This window comes from Curcuma longa, chromosome 7 (assembly GCF_044706935.1).
Source record: "Curcuma longa cultivar G26 ecotype Majalengka, Jawa Barat chromosome 7, ITB_CL_G26_1.1, whole genome shotgun sequence".
Taxonomy (NCBI): domain Eukaryota; kingdom Viridiplantae; phylum Streptophyta; class Magnoliopsida; order Zingiberales; family Zingiberaceae; genus Curcuma; species Curcuma longa.
This window is the reverse complement of record NC_133867.1, coordinates 5072424-5085931: the sequence shown is the minus strand read 5'-3', so window position 1 is coordinate 5085931 and position 13508 is coordinate 5072424. Positions and strand designations below refer to the sequence as shown.

Below are 13508 nucleotides of genomic sequence, written 5' to 3'. Positions count from 1 at the left end.
GCGACAGATCGTAATTTCTCACCCATGTTCTGGCACGAACCGCTGTCGCATGGATGCTGGGCACCACCAAGTTCTGGCCATTGATCGGCCGAGTAGATCACTGGGTGGAAACCAATCAATCTGTTCTTCCGAAACAAGTCGCCATCCCACCCATTGCCTTATCAAAAATTTGAAAGGTTGGAATTCGCCGTCGGGGGCGACGGCGGGGCGACGGGCGGGGAGATCTGATGCGAGCCGGGTGGTGGCTGCCGGCGATGGCGAAGTGGAAGCCCGAGCCCTAGCAGGGGCCCCCTTGTTTTCTTCCGCATCCGGCCTCCCGTGGCGATTGCCCTGCAGATCCGCGTTGTTCCGCTTGGAGGTGAGGGCGGCGACGGCCAATGATGCACGCCGGCACCTCTTCTCAGCGCTCCGACACGTGGCCTCCGCCGAAGTCGACGACCCAGATGCTCCCAGGGTTTACCAGGTCTGGAAGGGCAACAACGTAAGTGGACCCTTCTCTATCTATCAGTAATAGTTGGCCATGTCTCACTAAGTTCCAAGATCAGTTTTTTTTTTCCTTTTCTTTTTATTTTGTCGTGCAATTCTCGCCTTATCTAATGGAAAATTGGGGGATTTTTTGTTTAGGGTTTCCCTGATTTCTGTTCTTCTTCTCATCAATGAACTGGTGTTTGGAAGGGGTTCTCGTAGTTAATGAAAGCAGTGACCTCCTAAGGTCCCATCAAATTGGCCCTTAGAGACGAGAGGACTGGTAGTGCTAATAGGGAGTGACTTTACAGTACCACATAGTTTTATCTTCTCATAGAGATTGATGCATCCTTTATTTTCATTGGATGTAAGATGTGAATAGCTTGTTCTTGTTCGATAAGTGATCCAAGTATCTAAACAACTTAATCATCATCTCATTCTTTTTCTTACTATTGAAATTTTATTCCATATATTCACTTTGAGTTCTACTTTAAAACCTTTGATCTCTCAAGTTTCTCTAGTACTGATGTAAAAGATATAGCTCTAAGGTTGTTAGCTTTGTTATTACAGGACAAATCTATTATCACGCCTATAGAATTAATAGATATTCCTCCTAAAACCCATTACAATGGTTGTCTTGGAACTTTATCATAATTCATAGTCATCTTTCTTTCTCTTTTTTTTGGTCATTTCCCACTAGTTAACTTGTTTAATAAATATCATTTATAGTACTTTTTTTTAGCATATGACCAAATTGATTTAGATATTTGTGTTTCACTTGTTATTGCTCTATCGACCATCCTTCCTTATAGTTCATGACATGACTCATCTACCAAATTTTCTTGCCGATCATTTAATGTCTTCTTAGTCATTAACCTATCTAATAAGTTAGTTAACCAAAATATGTTTTTTTCCCAAAATTTTTAATGGGGGCATTGTTGAAATTTATGATTTTATGTATGTAGATTTTCTTTTGAAGTTTATTTACCCTCATTTGATCAAATGTTATGAAGAAGTTTATTATTCCTAAATTTACAATAATTTTCTTTTGAATGCAACATGATGCCACCGGGCATCCAAACATCGCTTGTATGTCCTTCATCTTCTCTTCCAAGCTCAAATTGTTTGATTCCCTTCAAACAATGTAACTCTAGTTAGGGCTTCCTCTCTCGCTATTGATCATTGGAGCTTCCAATCGTGCGATTTTGAGGCAACAACGGTCACGAGTGATGAGGCGCCATGGATGATTGTCACGTGGATGGGACTTGCATGAATGGGTGACAAGTTACACAATGGAGAGAGGAAGTGACTCTAATACTATGTCGAGGGAAAAATTAGATTAGATTTCCTCTTCAATAAACCCTAGGTAGCCCTCTCTACCTTCATACTAATGCCTTAACTCTTACTTAGCCTTCACATATTCATACCTAATTCCCTAACAATCTACCGATAAATATTGTTGTAAAAATTATCTTTTGCTTTTATTTTCTTTTGATTGATTTACTATTTTTATACTCATTGCAGATATTTCTTCTAGAAGGAAGGGTTATTTTTGGACCTGATGCAAGGTCACTATTTCTCACCATTTTCCTCATTGTGGCACCTGTCTCCATGTTCTGTGCATTTGTTGCTAGAAAACTGATGGATGATTTCTCACATAACTTGGGAATATCGGTAATGATAGTGGCTGTTGCTTTCACGTTATATGTGAGTGCCAATAACTCCTTTTATTCGATTTTCAAGTAGTTGCTTACGTTGAATAGAATGCAAAGAATGCTATGTTTATGTTGATTGTGAAGAACAAGACTATATTTGCATAGGATATAATGAAAAGAATGACATTATAATTTGTGATGAAATTCCTGTTTGTAGTGTCAAATATATTGTCACCCTCTTTATTGGCAGCCAAGGAACTTATCGTTTGTCCTCTTGCAGTAAGGATGCGTATAAATCTTATTATAGTAAAGATAAGTCTTTAGTCGAGCATGCTTACTTGGATTTGGTTATTTGTTTCGTCTTTGTATTATGTTAACCATGCTAAAAGTATATCTTACTGGGTTCTTTGACTTCAGACATTTCGCATAAATAATTATTATATAAATTGAACTTTTAGCAGATATGTTGTATCTCTTGGAATTTTCCGTAACAAAAATTGTTTTCAAAAGGAATTTTAAAATGTGGAGAATGAAGAAGAAAGAGAGCTTTAGGGATGCTCATGGGGAACTTTAGTCCTATATCTATTATTTGGAAGGAGAATTTCTTACATAAAGTTGCAAATGAGTCGTATGTGGCACATATGCGACACAATGTGACACTAAAGGAGGAGGAGGGTACTGAAGTTGTAGCAAGAAGTGCAGTAGCAGGCACTGTGATACAAGGGTGGAAAGTTCTATCGGTCTCTGTGTGTTCTTCTCTATCTCCACTTGTGACTCTCATCTTCCGTTTGTGTTCTCAACATTCAATTCCATATAACATAGTAGGTTTAGAGGTATCTTACGATCATCGGGATGTTTTCTTTCAACATAAACTTTAATTTTTGGTTTAGATGTTCTTGTTTAATTAGCCAAACTTTTTCTATCTCTTGATTACATTTGTGTTCATGCTCGACATTAAATTATATGTTATTTATTCAAGTTGAAATGCTTCGTCAAATGCTCCTTAAATGGAAGTATTACTCTTGTTTCCAGGATCTATGTCTTCTGCTAATTACCTCTGGTAGGGATCCAGGTATAATCCCCCGAAATGCACGTCCACCAGAACCTGAAACTTATGGCGGGAACAACACAATGGGCGGCGTACAAACTCCACGAATACTTATTCCTCGAACTAGGGATGTCATTGTGAATGGGGTGACTGTGAAAAGCAAATATTGTGACACCTGCATGCTTTATCGACCTCCTCGTTGCTCACATTGCTCCATCTGCAACAACTGTGTGGAACGGTTCGATCATCACTGCCCATGGGTGGGGCAATGCATAGGGAAGGTATGCTGTATTTCTCGATATGTTTTTAGGTTTTATATATGTTTTAGTATATTATTGTTTTTTTCCAACAATTTTAATTTGTCTGTGGTACAGCGCAACTATCAGTTCTTCTATATGTTTATCGTCTCAACGACTTTGCTCTGCCTCTACGTGTTCGGTTTTTGCTGGGTGTATATCATAAAAACAAGAGATGCTGAGCAGATATCTATTTGGAGGGCAATGATCAAAACTCCAGCTTCGATAGTTTTGATCATTTATACTTTTGTATCGGTATGGTTTGTCGGTGGCTTATCGGGCTTCCATTTCTATCTCATGAGCACCAACCAGGTAAACTGCATCTTTCTCAGTGGAAAGTTTCATACATGTTAGAAATCCTTTGTTGTACATATTAGTGATTGAATCTATTCTTTTGTAGACGACTTACGAGAACTTCAGGTACCGCTACGACATGTGGGCTAATCCATACGATAGAGGAATGGTGACGAATATTATGGAGGTTTTTTTCACAAGCATTCCACCTTCAAAGAACAGATATAGAGCACGGGCATCACGAGAACAAGGACTACCATCACAATCGGTGGCTCAAAGTTTTCTAAGCTCAAACATGGGCAAAGCGATGGACGACATTGAAATGGGTAGGAAACCCATATCGTGGGAGGAAGCTAGATCGTTTGCACATCTAGATGACTTGGAAGGACTAACGACCGACTCAAAGATGGTGGACGAGAAGGATGGTGCAGTTGGCAGTGTTGATTCTCCAGGCTCAAGCAAGGAGAATTTTCCGCGAACCATTCACCATCCAAGGCACTCGAGCAGGGGTCGTCGCAGTGGAAGCTGGGAGATGACACCCGATGTTCTGGCTTTGGCTGCTGGACTGGGGGAGTCGAACGGAAGGGATCATGGCTATAACAATGCCTTTGGAAATAACTAGACTTGTGGTTCCGGTTTGGCAGGTGCTTAAAAAGGCACTCTTTGATGCTTCTCATGGTGTTCTTGTGTTGAGATGGATGAATGAATCTTTGTACTTCGCAAAGGCTTTGCAGGTAGGTTTCTGTAATCGCGATGTGTCATGCTCATTGCTCGATCTTACTATGTGATTTACAAACATTGTTTCGGATGACTCGGTAATCTGTATGCATATGCTATTTCTTCTCTGATGCTCTTAGTCAGATTGGGTAATTCAGGAACTACTTCTCATGCAGTCGATAACCGTCACTATGTCATAGGGTATCCCTGAACTCTCTCAAGTCGATGTTCGATAGGGAGAATGGCCAGATCAATCAGGTTCATATCAGATCAAGTGGTGCTCCAAAGCTCTTGAAGTTCCCGAAAATACAAATGCCGCAAAGATTGTATGAGGTAAAAGTCTGAAAATGCATAATCAGCCTAGTTGAATGGTTTTCTTCCCAGTTTTTAGCACTAGCAGTTCAAATACAGAACAAGGCAACATCTGCATCTTAATATCTTCTCCTTGTTTTACAGTTTACGATTCGGTGGATTCATCGATAGGGACCAACTGCAACTTTCCGCCGTATATCTCGGGGAGTTGGCCTTCATCAATGTCCTCCAACAGTGTGGCTTTCAAGTTCTTATCCTCAACAAAGATGAACTGCATAGCGGCATTGCAAAAACCAGACAAGGGTCTAAGCGAGACGAAAAAGGAGAACAATTAGGGTGGTGTTGTGAGCAAACCTTCTTCTTGGTTTTCTGATCGATAAACGGGTATATGATCTTCCAGACCGTCATGAAAACATAAGGCACATGGATCAAAAAGACTTTGCCCAGTCTCTCAGGGTAGTAGTTCTGCATTTGCATCAGTCAATAGATGTTATTGCCAAACTTCATCAAGAGTGGTTCATTGCATAAGACAATCACTACTACAATCATGTCTCGCCACAATGCGCGAATAAGATATAAACCTGCATGATGTCTAGAGCTGCTAGGTACGCTCTGATATCGCTATTCGAATAGCCCCAACCTTTAAGATCTCCAATGCAAGTAAACGTCTCCTGACCTGCCGGCATTCTACAGGAACACATTTCTAGTATTAGGCGAGAAGACGACAATCTTGTCTCGGCATATTAGGTTAACTTGTTTACCTGGAACATATTCCGTCAAGAGTATATACAACAAAACCTGTCACTCCAAGTAATCACCAATGTCAGTATGACTGTTTGCTCACTGATGAAAGAAATGGAAGAGAGTTACTTACGTTTGAACTCATCCATGTGCCTCATGGAGTAGAAGTGTCTGGCAGCAAAGAAGACGGCTATCGGACGGCCAGCCTTATCGACTCCCTGCACGTAAATCTTCTTCTGAGAAAGCTCGTTCTCGACTTGTTCCTTTGAGATGAACCCATTTGGCACTGCTGTTCTCTTCCACTTGAGGTATTTGAGGAATTGGGAAGAAGCCTTTTCGATATCCAAATCGCGGGCCTTGAGAAATCTTCTCAGTGTCAAACTGTCTACTTCCTGCATTTGTCACTCCAAGATCCAATGGACTCGTATATCAGTTGCTAAATCGAGTGCTATAACAGTACTACTAAACAAAAGTAGTTTCAGAATGATGTTTATTTTTCTTCCAAAGTATTGCAAACTTACCAACTTTGAGAACATAAAATAAGATAAATCACCTTAGCAGCTGGATCTTGTGCCTCAACTAATGATTTCATCAGAAGCACTTTCTTCTTCTCCTCTTCCTCTGCACATCGGTTCCTCGCGTCTTGGTTGTCGGCTGGCTCCTTGGCCTCCACCTTCCCCTCGTAAACTCCCGGCGACTCCATCACGGTCTCAAGGAAGGTCCCAAGGAACAATGAATGCAGTGGAAGAAAAGAAGATGGATCAAGGCTCATGAACAAGAGGGGTGTTGAGTCAATAAGCAGCAAACAAATTCACGTCAGGAAAAAGATATCCAAAAAAAACTCATGAAGAAAGAAGAGAAAAAGACAAAGATAATGACACATTTGTATATGGGAAATAAATGCAGACCAAATTCATGCAAAAAAAAGAGAGGAAAAAAAAAAGAAACCCTTGAGAAAAAAGGAAGAACAAAAAATAACAGCGAATATTCAGCTGGAAGGCAAGGCGGGCTGGTGTGGGAAAGCTCTTCGCCTTAAATATTATTCAATATATAGGGAATGAAATCATAATTACTCTTTGGCTTCATTTGCATGTCAACTTTTTGATGGTTCGGTGCATTTAAGGTGCATTGATATTTTTTCGGCGTTTTAGTACTTACTTTGACCCATCCTCAAATGGAGCATCACATTTTTCATTTTTATCCAACCATACATCTCTCATCTTATCTGATATACCAGAACATGGAGTGGAATTAAAAAAAATGATAAATCCCAATCAGTCTCGTGAACTCAATCCCTGGGGGTGGCCGACCCGGTCCCATACACCTAAATCGGAACATACGCCATAGCTAGTGGAATTAAAGATTGGACGATATAATTGCACTAAGGAGAATCTCAAAAATATAATAATTTTGATTTACATAAAATTTGATAAGCGATTAAAACTCACTGATGACCTTAGACATTCGAATCAATTAAAATCAGAATCAATGCACTCTTAAAAATTTCTTGAGTCTCACCATACTTTCAAATCATAATTTCACAAACTAAATAACATGATGAGAGTTTATGAATTCAGGCAACTCAATATAATTTTGACATAACTCATTATTAGTTCCCAGAACTAGCTGAGTTGGTTACGACGGAACAGACTTACAGAAAACATAACTCATTATTAGACTTAAATCTATTATATTCTCTCAACAACACTACCAATGTGTTTTTGGAACTCTCCTAAGTTCAAAATTTTTAAATCTGAACATTATATGACCATCAGTGACTTTGTATCAAAATTACATAAAATTTATCAAAATTTTAAAAACCTACTACATGTTATCTAAGCTATGGAATTAAGATTTAAAGGCATAATAAGTGAGACTCAAGAGGCTTATAGGAATGCATTAACCCTGCTTTGGATTGATTCTGATATTCCTAAGATCATCAGTGAATTTTGATCAAAATTCACTTATGGATGTACAGTATTTAGATTTTAAAATTTTGAATATGATTAGAGTCAAGAGGAACACATTCATATTGTTGTTAAGTGAATATAACATGCCTAAGTCTAAAGTTGTAGCAAATTTATACAAAATTATATAGATCTTTAAAAAGCAAAACAACGATATAAAATCAAAATTGAAGGACTTGATGCAACTCAAGAGCCTGATTTGTGTCAGTGCGAATGTGGTCAAGACTATCAATGAATCAATGAATTTTAACTAAAGCTCATTGATTCAATACAAATCAATACCATTATATTCTTGGACCTCTGTTGAACCGTACTCTTCAATCTTGATTCTACTTATATTTAACCCACCATGAAGTTTTAAAAACATTTACCTTTTTTCAAAGAAATATAGTACTTTGAAACCCCTATAAAGCTTATTCATTTTTTAAAATTTTAATGTACTTTGGTGCATGAGCGGATTGTTAGAATAAACGTGTGTAGAAAGAGTATTTTTGAAAAGAGACGTGGTGTTCAGTAAATATGAAAATATGATGCAGAATTTGAGTATTAATAAAAATTAGATAGATGGTTCAGTATATTACCATTTTTTTTTTGAATCATCAAAAGCAGATCAACTTATAATTGCTCATCTTCTCTCCTTCTCAAGATTATTTTCATGGACATCGCCTTTAAATACTTATAACCTGGAACAAATGAATCCTAAAGAAGATCCAGAATCTCTTACCAGTAATACAGCTTCACGAGTACGTGCACCATGTGTATCATCATTATCTCCATGAACCAATTGGTACTGAAATCTCTGCCGTAAGCACCTCAGTGAATATGATATCTCTGGTATCACAAATAGTGAGGAAAGATGAGTTTCCATTGATACCTGATAGCCCGGTTAGTGAACTGGCTTGTTGGATAAAACAGGAATGAATTCAGAAGCTGATCTCGCGCCTCTCGGCGAAAAACTTCCCAGTGCTAACTAGCTGGCTGGGCAACAAAACTGCCCACACGGCAGTATCAGCACCTTCTTCTGCAGTAGAATTTCCTTCCCAACCTGTCATGGCAGTCTTCACCCACCCTGGACAATAGCAGTTTATGTAGATTTTATGATCACCTGATTGCTCAGCGAGCTTCCTTGCCATGAGCTGAGTGTAGGCATTGACTGCCAGTTTCGATATGGAGTAATCTGTGAACACTTGAGGCCAGCCATTTGATGCCCAAGTTCCCTCCTTCACTTGGCGTAGGAAATTAGCGACCATGCCATCAATAAGCTCCTCAGAAAGGCAGTCAGCGTTCATTAGATTCTCTCGCAGAGCCACATCGCCCACTCTCTGACAGAAATAGCATTTTCATAGTCAGGAAACACAAGTCAAAGGGATTTCCCTTGAATTTTATTTCAAAAGACTACATTGACAGGTAAAACAGTATGCATATGATATAAATGACTGTGCTTGGAACACCAGTTATGTGATAATGCAGTTGTAAATTCTGAGAAGCAAATGAGGATACTGAAGCCAGGAAGTTTATGTCACTTACATTTCGCCTGCCATTTGCTCTACCAAGCCTTGAGCTAGTATTCAATATTCGAGCACCATAAGACGAAGGGCGCATCATTGGAATCAAGGTTTCAATCATTAGTTTAGTTCCCAAATAATTTGTTGCAATAACCTCTTCAGCAAATGCAACAGAATTGTTAGCACCTGTGTTGAAGTTGACGCCTGCATTATTTACCTGCAACAGGAATGAGTGAGTTTATGCGAGATCTAAAAACCGAAGGTGGTCGAAGAAGAATGTTTAAACCAGAAATGATTAACGATTCCGGAAGCTCAACTATAAGATAAAATGAACTTTGAAGACAATTCAATATCGATTCATCTGATGGATTCATGTTCTAAGAATTGTGTTGTAAATAATTCTCACAAAGCCACCTAAAGGCTGAGGTAGCCATGGATAAATTCATGATCCAGAATTGCAAAATAATAAACCCACATAACCTGCAACTCAGTGAATTGTACTAATCTTTGAAAGCAATTTAATTCAAGTTCAGAAACCATTTATATTACAAAGATCTGACAGAAGAAACAGGGTTCCATGCTCAACTCCTTGCAGAATGAGTTATTATAAGATAAGGTACTTTTGCAGGTATTTCTCATATCAATAAACTGGTAGGCTTTTGGTCTTTGGACTTTTATTTAAACCAAAGGATAATTTGGCAGGTCATATATGTAGGTGATGTTAAATTACTATACATTTGCTCTTGCAATATGGTTAGCCAAAAATGAGCATTCAGTTTTGGTGAATAGCTCGGCCAAAACTAGATTTCTTTTCACCAGTCCAACTAGATTTGATTGAGCATATACTAAAAGTGTAAGGTTATATTCCATGGTTGTTTCACCTTGAAGGAGGATAGAGAATGAAAGAAGGAAGGGAGATAAGGATGTAGAATGAAAGGGAGGGAAAGAGAAGAGAATATGCTATTTTAAAAACAATGTTTGAATCAATATCGCAGGCATTCTCTTAATGATGATTATGCTTTAGCTGTGACACAAATCAACAAATAAAAGTACCATAATTTCCCTCAAGGTTAGTTTATACATGTAAATCACCACTGCCCACTAAAACAAGATGGTTAAACAAAGGGAGAGAAAATCAACTTGTTATCTATTGAAAGACATGATGATTGATCCTTAACTAAGTCAATTCTTTAAACCCTATGCTGACCACCTCAATAAGTTATTCATGTCAGTCTGACCAGCATTTCCATTAAGAGATTTCTTAAACAATGGAGGAAAACATATGAACTAAATATTATGTGCCACTTATGAATTGAAAAAGGATATTAATAGTGTACTAAACTTAATACTTTCTGTGAACATGCACCCATCATATCATCATCAATTCCACATTATCTACATTAATGTGCATAGTACCATTAGGCTCAGGATAGTCTTGATTTTGTGCCATCGCCAACATACACACATCTCTCAAGATGCTTGGCCTGAAGAGCCAAAATATCACCTCATTACCATCTGCTCATCAGCCAGAGAACCTCAATCTCTTCGTTGAGAATAACTGCAACCAAATCCTATGTGATGTCCCTTTCCCGCGATGAAGTTTACTTAGTAACAATGCTCTCCAAAAGACTCATCCATTGTAGTGCATTTCCTATAGATACACCCAAACTACATTTCCTTTGATGCTAGCAGTGGCATGTTAATCTCTGGATTATCCATTGACTTGTGCTGAAGCGAACTTCTTACAGCAATTTGACTTGCCAACAATCCTTGCCACCATTAACCTTATTGCAATACATGAAGTCCGACTCAACTTTCCATTGAGTAAAAATGTAAAACTCACGATCAAAGAGCAGAATTGGCTCCACTAAAAGAGCTGCACTTAGGCATGCCTTGATGATGCTTCAAAGGCAAACCACCATTTCCCACAGTTTCATGGGTGTTTAAAAGAAAACAAGAGATAGTAAGATAGTTGGTCTAGATAAGGATACTAAGATTAACTGGTTATGTGACTGACATACATAGTGTTCAAAAAAGACAATAATAGGTAATTTCATGTAGAACTTGAATTCTAATTCATAAAAACTAAGGTAAAGGATTCCTTGGATCAAAACCCTTAACCAAACCCGCAATGTTTATTCTATATGACCCTAGACAAGATTGTAAAGCCTTCGAGTGATGCAGGCACTAAATTATCGATCAAAAAGCGGTACAGCATCAAGGCGTTCATTCTAGTAAGAACAGACCAAAAATCCCAAAAATCGGAGCCTAAGTGAGAAACGCCGTACCAGGATGTCAAGTCCGCCATACTCGCCACCGATCCACTTGGCAAAATCTTGCACCGAATCGGCATGCGTAACATCAAGCTTCCGAAACTGCACATTCAGGCCTTCCGCCCGGAGACCGTCCACAGCGGCACAGCCTCGATCGAGGTCCCTCGCGGCGAGGACGACGCACAGGCCCTGCACGGCGAGCTGCCGCGCTATCTCGTATCCGATCCCCCGGCTAGCACCGGTCACCACGGCCACCGTCTCCGACGACCACCACCTAAGGAGAAGACAAAGGAGTGAGGGAGCGGTAGGGAAGGCGGCGAAGCAGGGGGGTCGGCGGTTGGTACCTGTCGGCCGGAGAATAGGGCAGCTCGCGAAGATGCGCGATCTCGAGACGCCTCTGCTCGCGCCTCTCTTTCGCTCGGAGCTTCCCTTGCTTGCCCATGCGACGAGAGGTTAGAGAGCAGCGTCGTAGGAAGAGGAAGCGGCTTTGGATGGATCTAACCTGGAACGTTCAAGATTGAACGAACGGTCGGGATTATGTCCTCCTGATCCTGCGGCTGAACATAAAGCTTGGTTTGTTAACAATTTTTTTAAAATATTTAATTATAAATGTATTTCTTATTTTTATTTAAATATATGAAAGTATACGAAATTGCTATGCTGCGCGACAACCCGTGCGCGATCGTGCACGACTCCCTAATCCACTGCCGCTGCCGCCACCCTCGCCGTGTCGTCCGGTCGTCGCTTCGGCCGCGATTGACGTGCCACTCGTCGGCACTTCGGTCGACGTCGGATTCTGATCGAATAGTGGTCGGAATCCAACGAATTTAATCGGAAACAACCGCCCCCACTGTACGCCCACTATCGACGTCGATCGGGTCAGATTCCGCCCGCGATTTGGTCGGAATCTAGCTTGATCGTCGTCGACAGTGGTCGTGTCGTTTCTGGCCAAATTGCAATCAGATTCCGACCAAATCGCGGTTGGAAACAGCGTGACCACTGTCGACCCTGTTTCCGACCGAATTCTGTCAGATTCCGACCACTATCCGACCGAAATCCGATGTCGGGAGCGCTCGCGAGCGACGCGTCGATCGCGCCCGAAGCGACAGCCGGCAGTGGTCAGACAGCGATGGTGGGTCGCGAGTGCCGCGCACGGATCGCAGATTCCTCATCGCGCAGCATAGCATTTCTCTGAAAGTATAATATTTTATATATTTTAAATTATTTGTGATAGGTTGAAAATAAATAATAAACTTAAACAAATTCAATAAATAAATCAATTTTAATGTGCTTTGAATTGAAATCGTAAAGATAAAAACTAAATATGAACCAATTAAAAATTGGTGTATGACTATTTTATAGGGAAAAAAAAGATATAAATTACAGAGAATGTGAAGTTTTCCCTCTGGTTAATTAATTAGCATTAAGCAATTCTGCGAATTTGTTGTTGCAATTAGCCGGCGGCGCCTATCTCGGAATCAACTTCTTGCTCGCCTGCCGGCGCTGGCGTCTGCGCCCGCCGTCGCGCCGCCCGCCGATACACGGCCCTTGTCCCGAAGTACAAAGTCAGGCTGGAAGAGAAGCCCACCAGAGGAACGTCTTGGCGTAGCACTTCCTCCCCATGCAAACCACCGTGCCGTCCCGCAGGAGCACCGCCGGCGCCATGGCCTTGGCGTTGGCGTCGTAGATGAGCGCGGCGAGCAGGCCGTAGAGGAGCGAGCCCAGGGGGATGTTGGTGATGAGGATGTTGTGGTTGACGCCGAGGCCGTCGGCGCCAAAGAGCTCCGAGGTGACGCTGACGGCCGTGGAGAAGATGAAGCCCGAGCTGAGCCCGATCAGGGCCGTGCCGGCCAAATCGCAATCGGATTCCGGCCAAATCGCGGGCGGAAACAACGTGGCCACTGCCGACCCTGTTTCCGACCGAATTCCATCGGATTCCAACCACTATCCCGTCGAAATCCGACGCCGGACGGAGCACTCGCTAGCGGCGCGTCGATCGCGCCGGAGGCGACAGTCGGTGGTGGCCGAACAGCGCGGCGGCAGCGACGGTGGGTCGTGGGTGTCGCGCACGGATCGCGGATTCCTCGTCGCGCAGCATAGCATTTCTATGAAAGTATAATATTTTATATATTTTAAATTATTTGTGATAGGTTGAAAATAAATAATAAACTTAAACAAATTCAATAAATAAATAAATTTTAATGTGCTTTGAATTGAAATCGTAAAGATAAAAAC

At 40.9% G+C, this 13508-nt stretch overlaps 3 protein-coding genes across 4 annotated transcripts; 1 reads left to right on the top strand and 2 right to left on the bottom strand.

Annotated features, from left to right (window-relative positions):
• The first annotated feature begins 206 nt into the window (after nucleotides 1-206).
• On the top strand, nucleotides 207-4646 carry LOC141831493 (putative protein S-acyltransferase 7). 2 transcript variants are annotated; one of them, XM_074718862.1, is made up of 5 exons: nucleotides 207-481; nucleotides 1990-2172; nucleotides 3153-3449; nucleotides 3543-3776; nucleotides 3865-4646. In XM_074718862.1, exons 2-5 carry the CDS (start codon nucleotides 2077-2079, stop codon nucleotides 4378-4380), a joined length of 1143 nt encoding a protein of 380 aa, XP_074574963.1. In that variant the 5' UTR covers nucleotides 207-481; nucleotides 1990-2076; the 3' UTR covers nucleotides 4381-4646. The 2 variants fall into 2 exon arrangements, with proteins under 2 accessions (XP_074574963.1, XP_074574962.1); XM_074718861.1 differs by lacking the exon at nucleotides 207-481 and having other exon boundaries at nucleotides 2100-2172; nucleotides 3193-3449.
• Nucleotides 4647-4799: 153 nt separating this feature from the next.
• Nucleotides 4800-6742, bottom strand: LOC141831495 (CRAL-TRIO domain-containing protein YKL091C-like). Its single transcript, XM_074718863.1, has 6 exons — nucleotides 6082-6742; nucleotides 5662-5920; nucleotides 5549-5585; nucleotides 5369-5474; nucleotides 5142-5252; nucleotides 4800-5058 (listed from the first exon to the last, which is right to left on the bottom strand). Exons 1-6 carry the CDS (start codon nucleotides 6298-6300, stop codon nucleotides 4933-4935), a joined length of 858 nt encoding a protein of 285 aa, XP_074574964.1. The 5' UTR covers nucleotides 6301-6742; the 3' UTR covers nucleotides 4800-4932.
• Nucleotides 6743-7514: 772 nt separating this feature from the next.
• LOC141832126 (uncharacterized) lies at nucleotides 7515-11715 on the bottom strand. Its single transcript, XM_074719611.1, has 5 exons — nucleotides 11618-11715; nucleotides 11289-11547; nucleotides 9023-9217; nucleotides 8370-8817; nucleotides 7515-8294 (listed from the first exon to the last, which is right to left on the bottom strand). Exons 1-4 carry the CDS (start codon nucleotides 11713-11715, stop codon nucleotides 8419-8421), a joined length of 951 nt encoding a protein of 316 aa, XP_074575712.1. The 3' UTR covers nucleotides 7515-8294; nucleotides 8370-8418.
• Between the last annotated feature and the right edge of the window lie 1793 nt (nucleotides 11716-13508).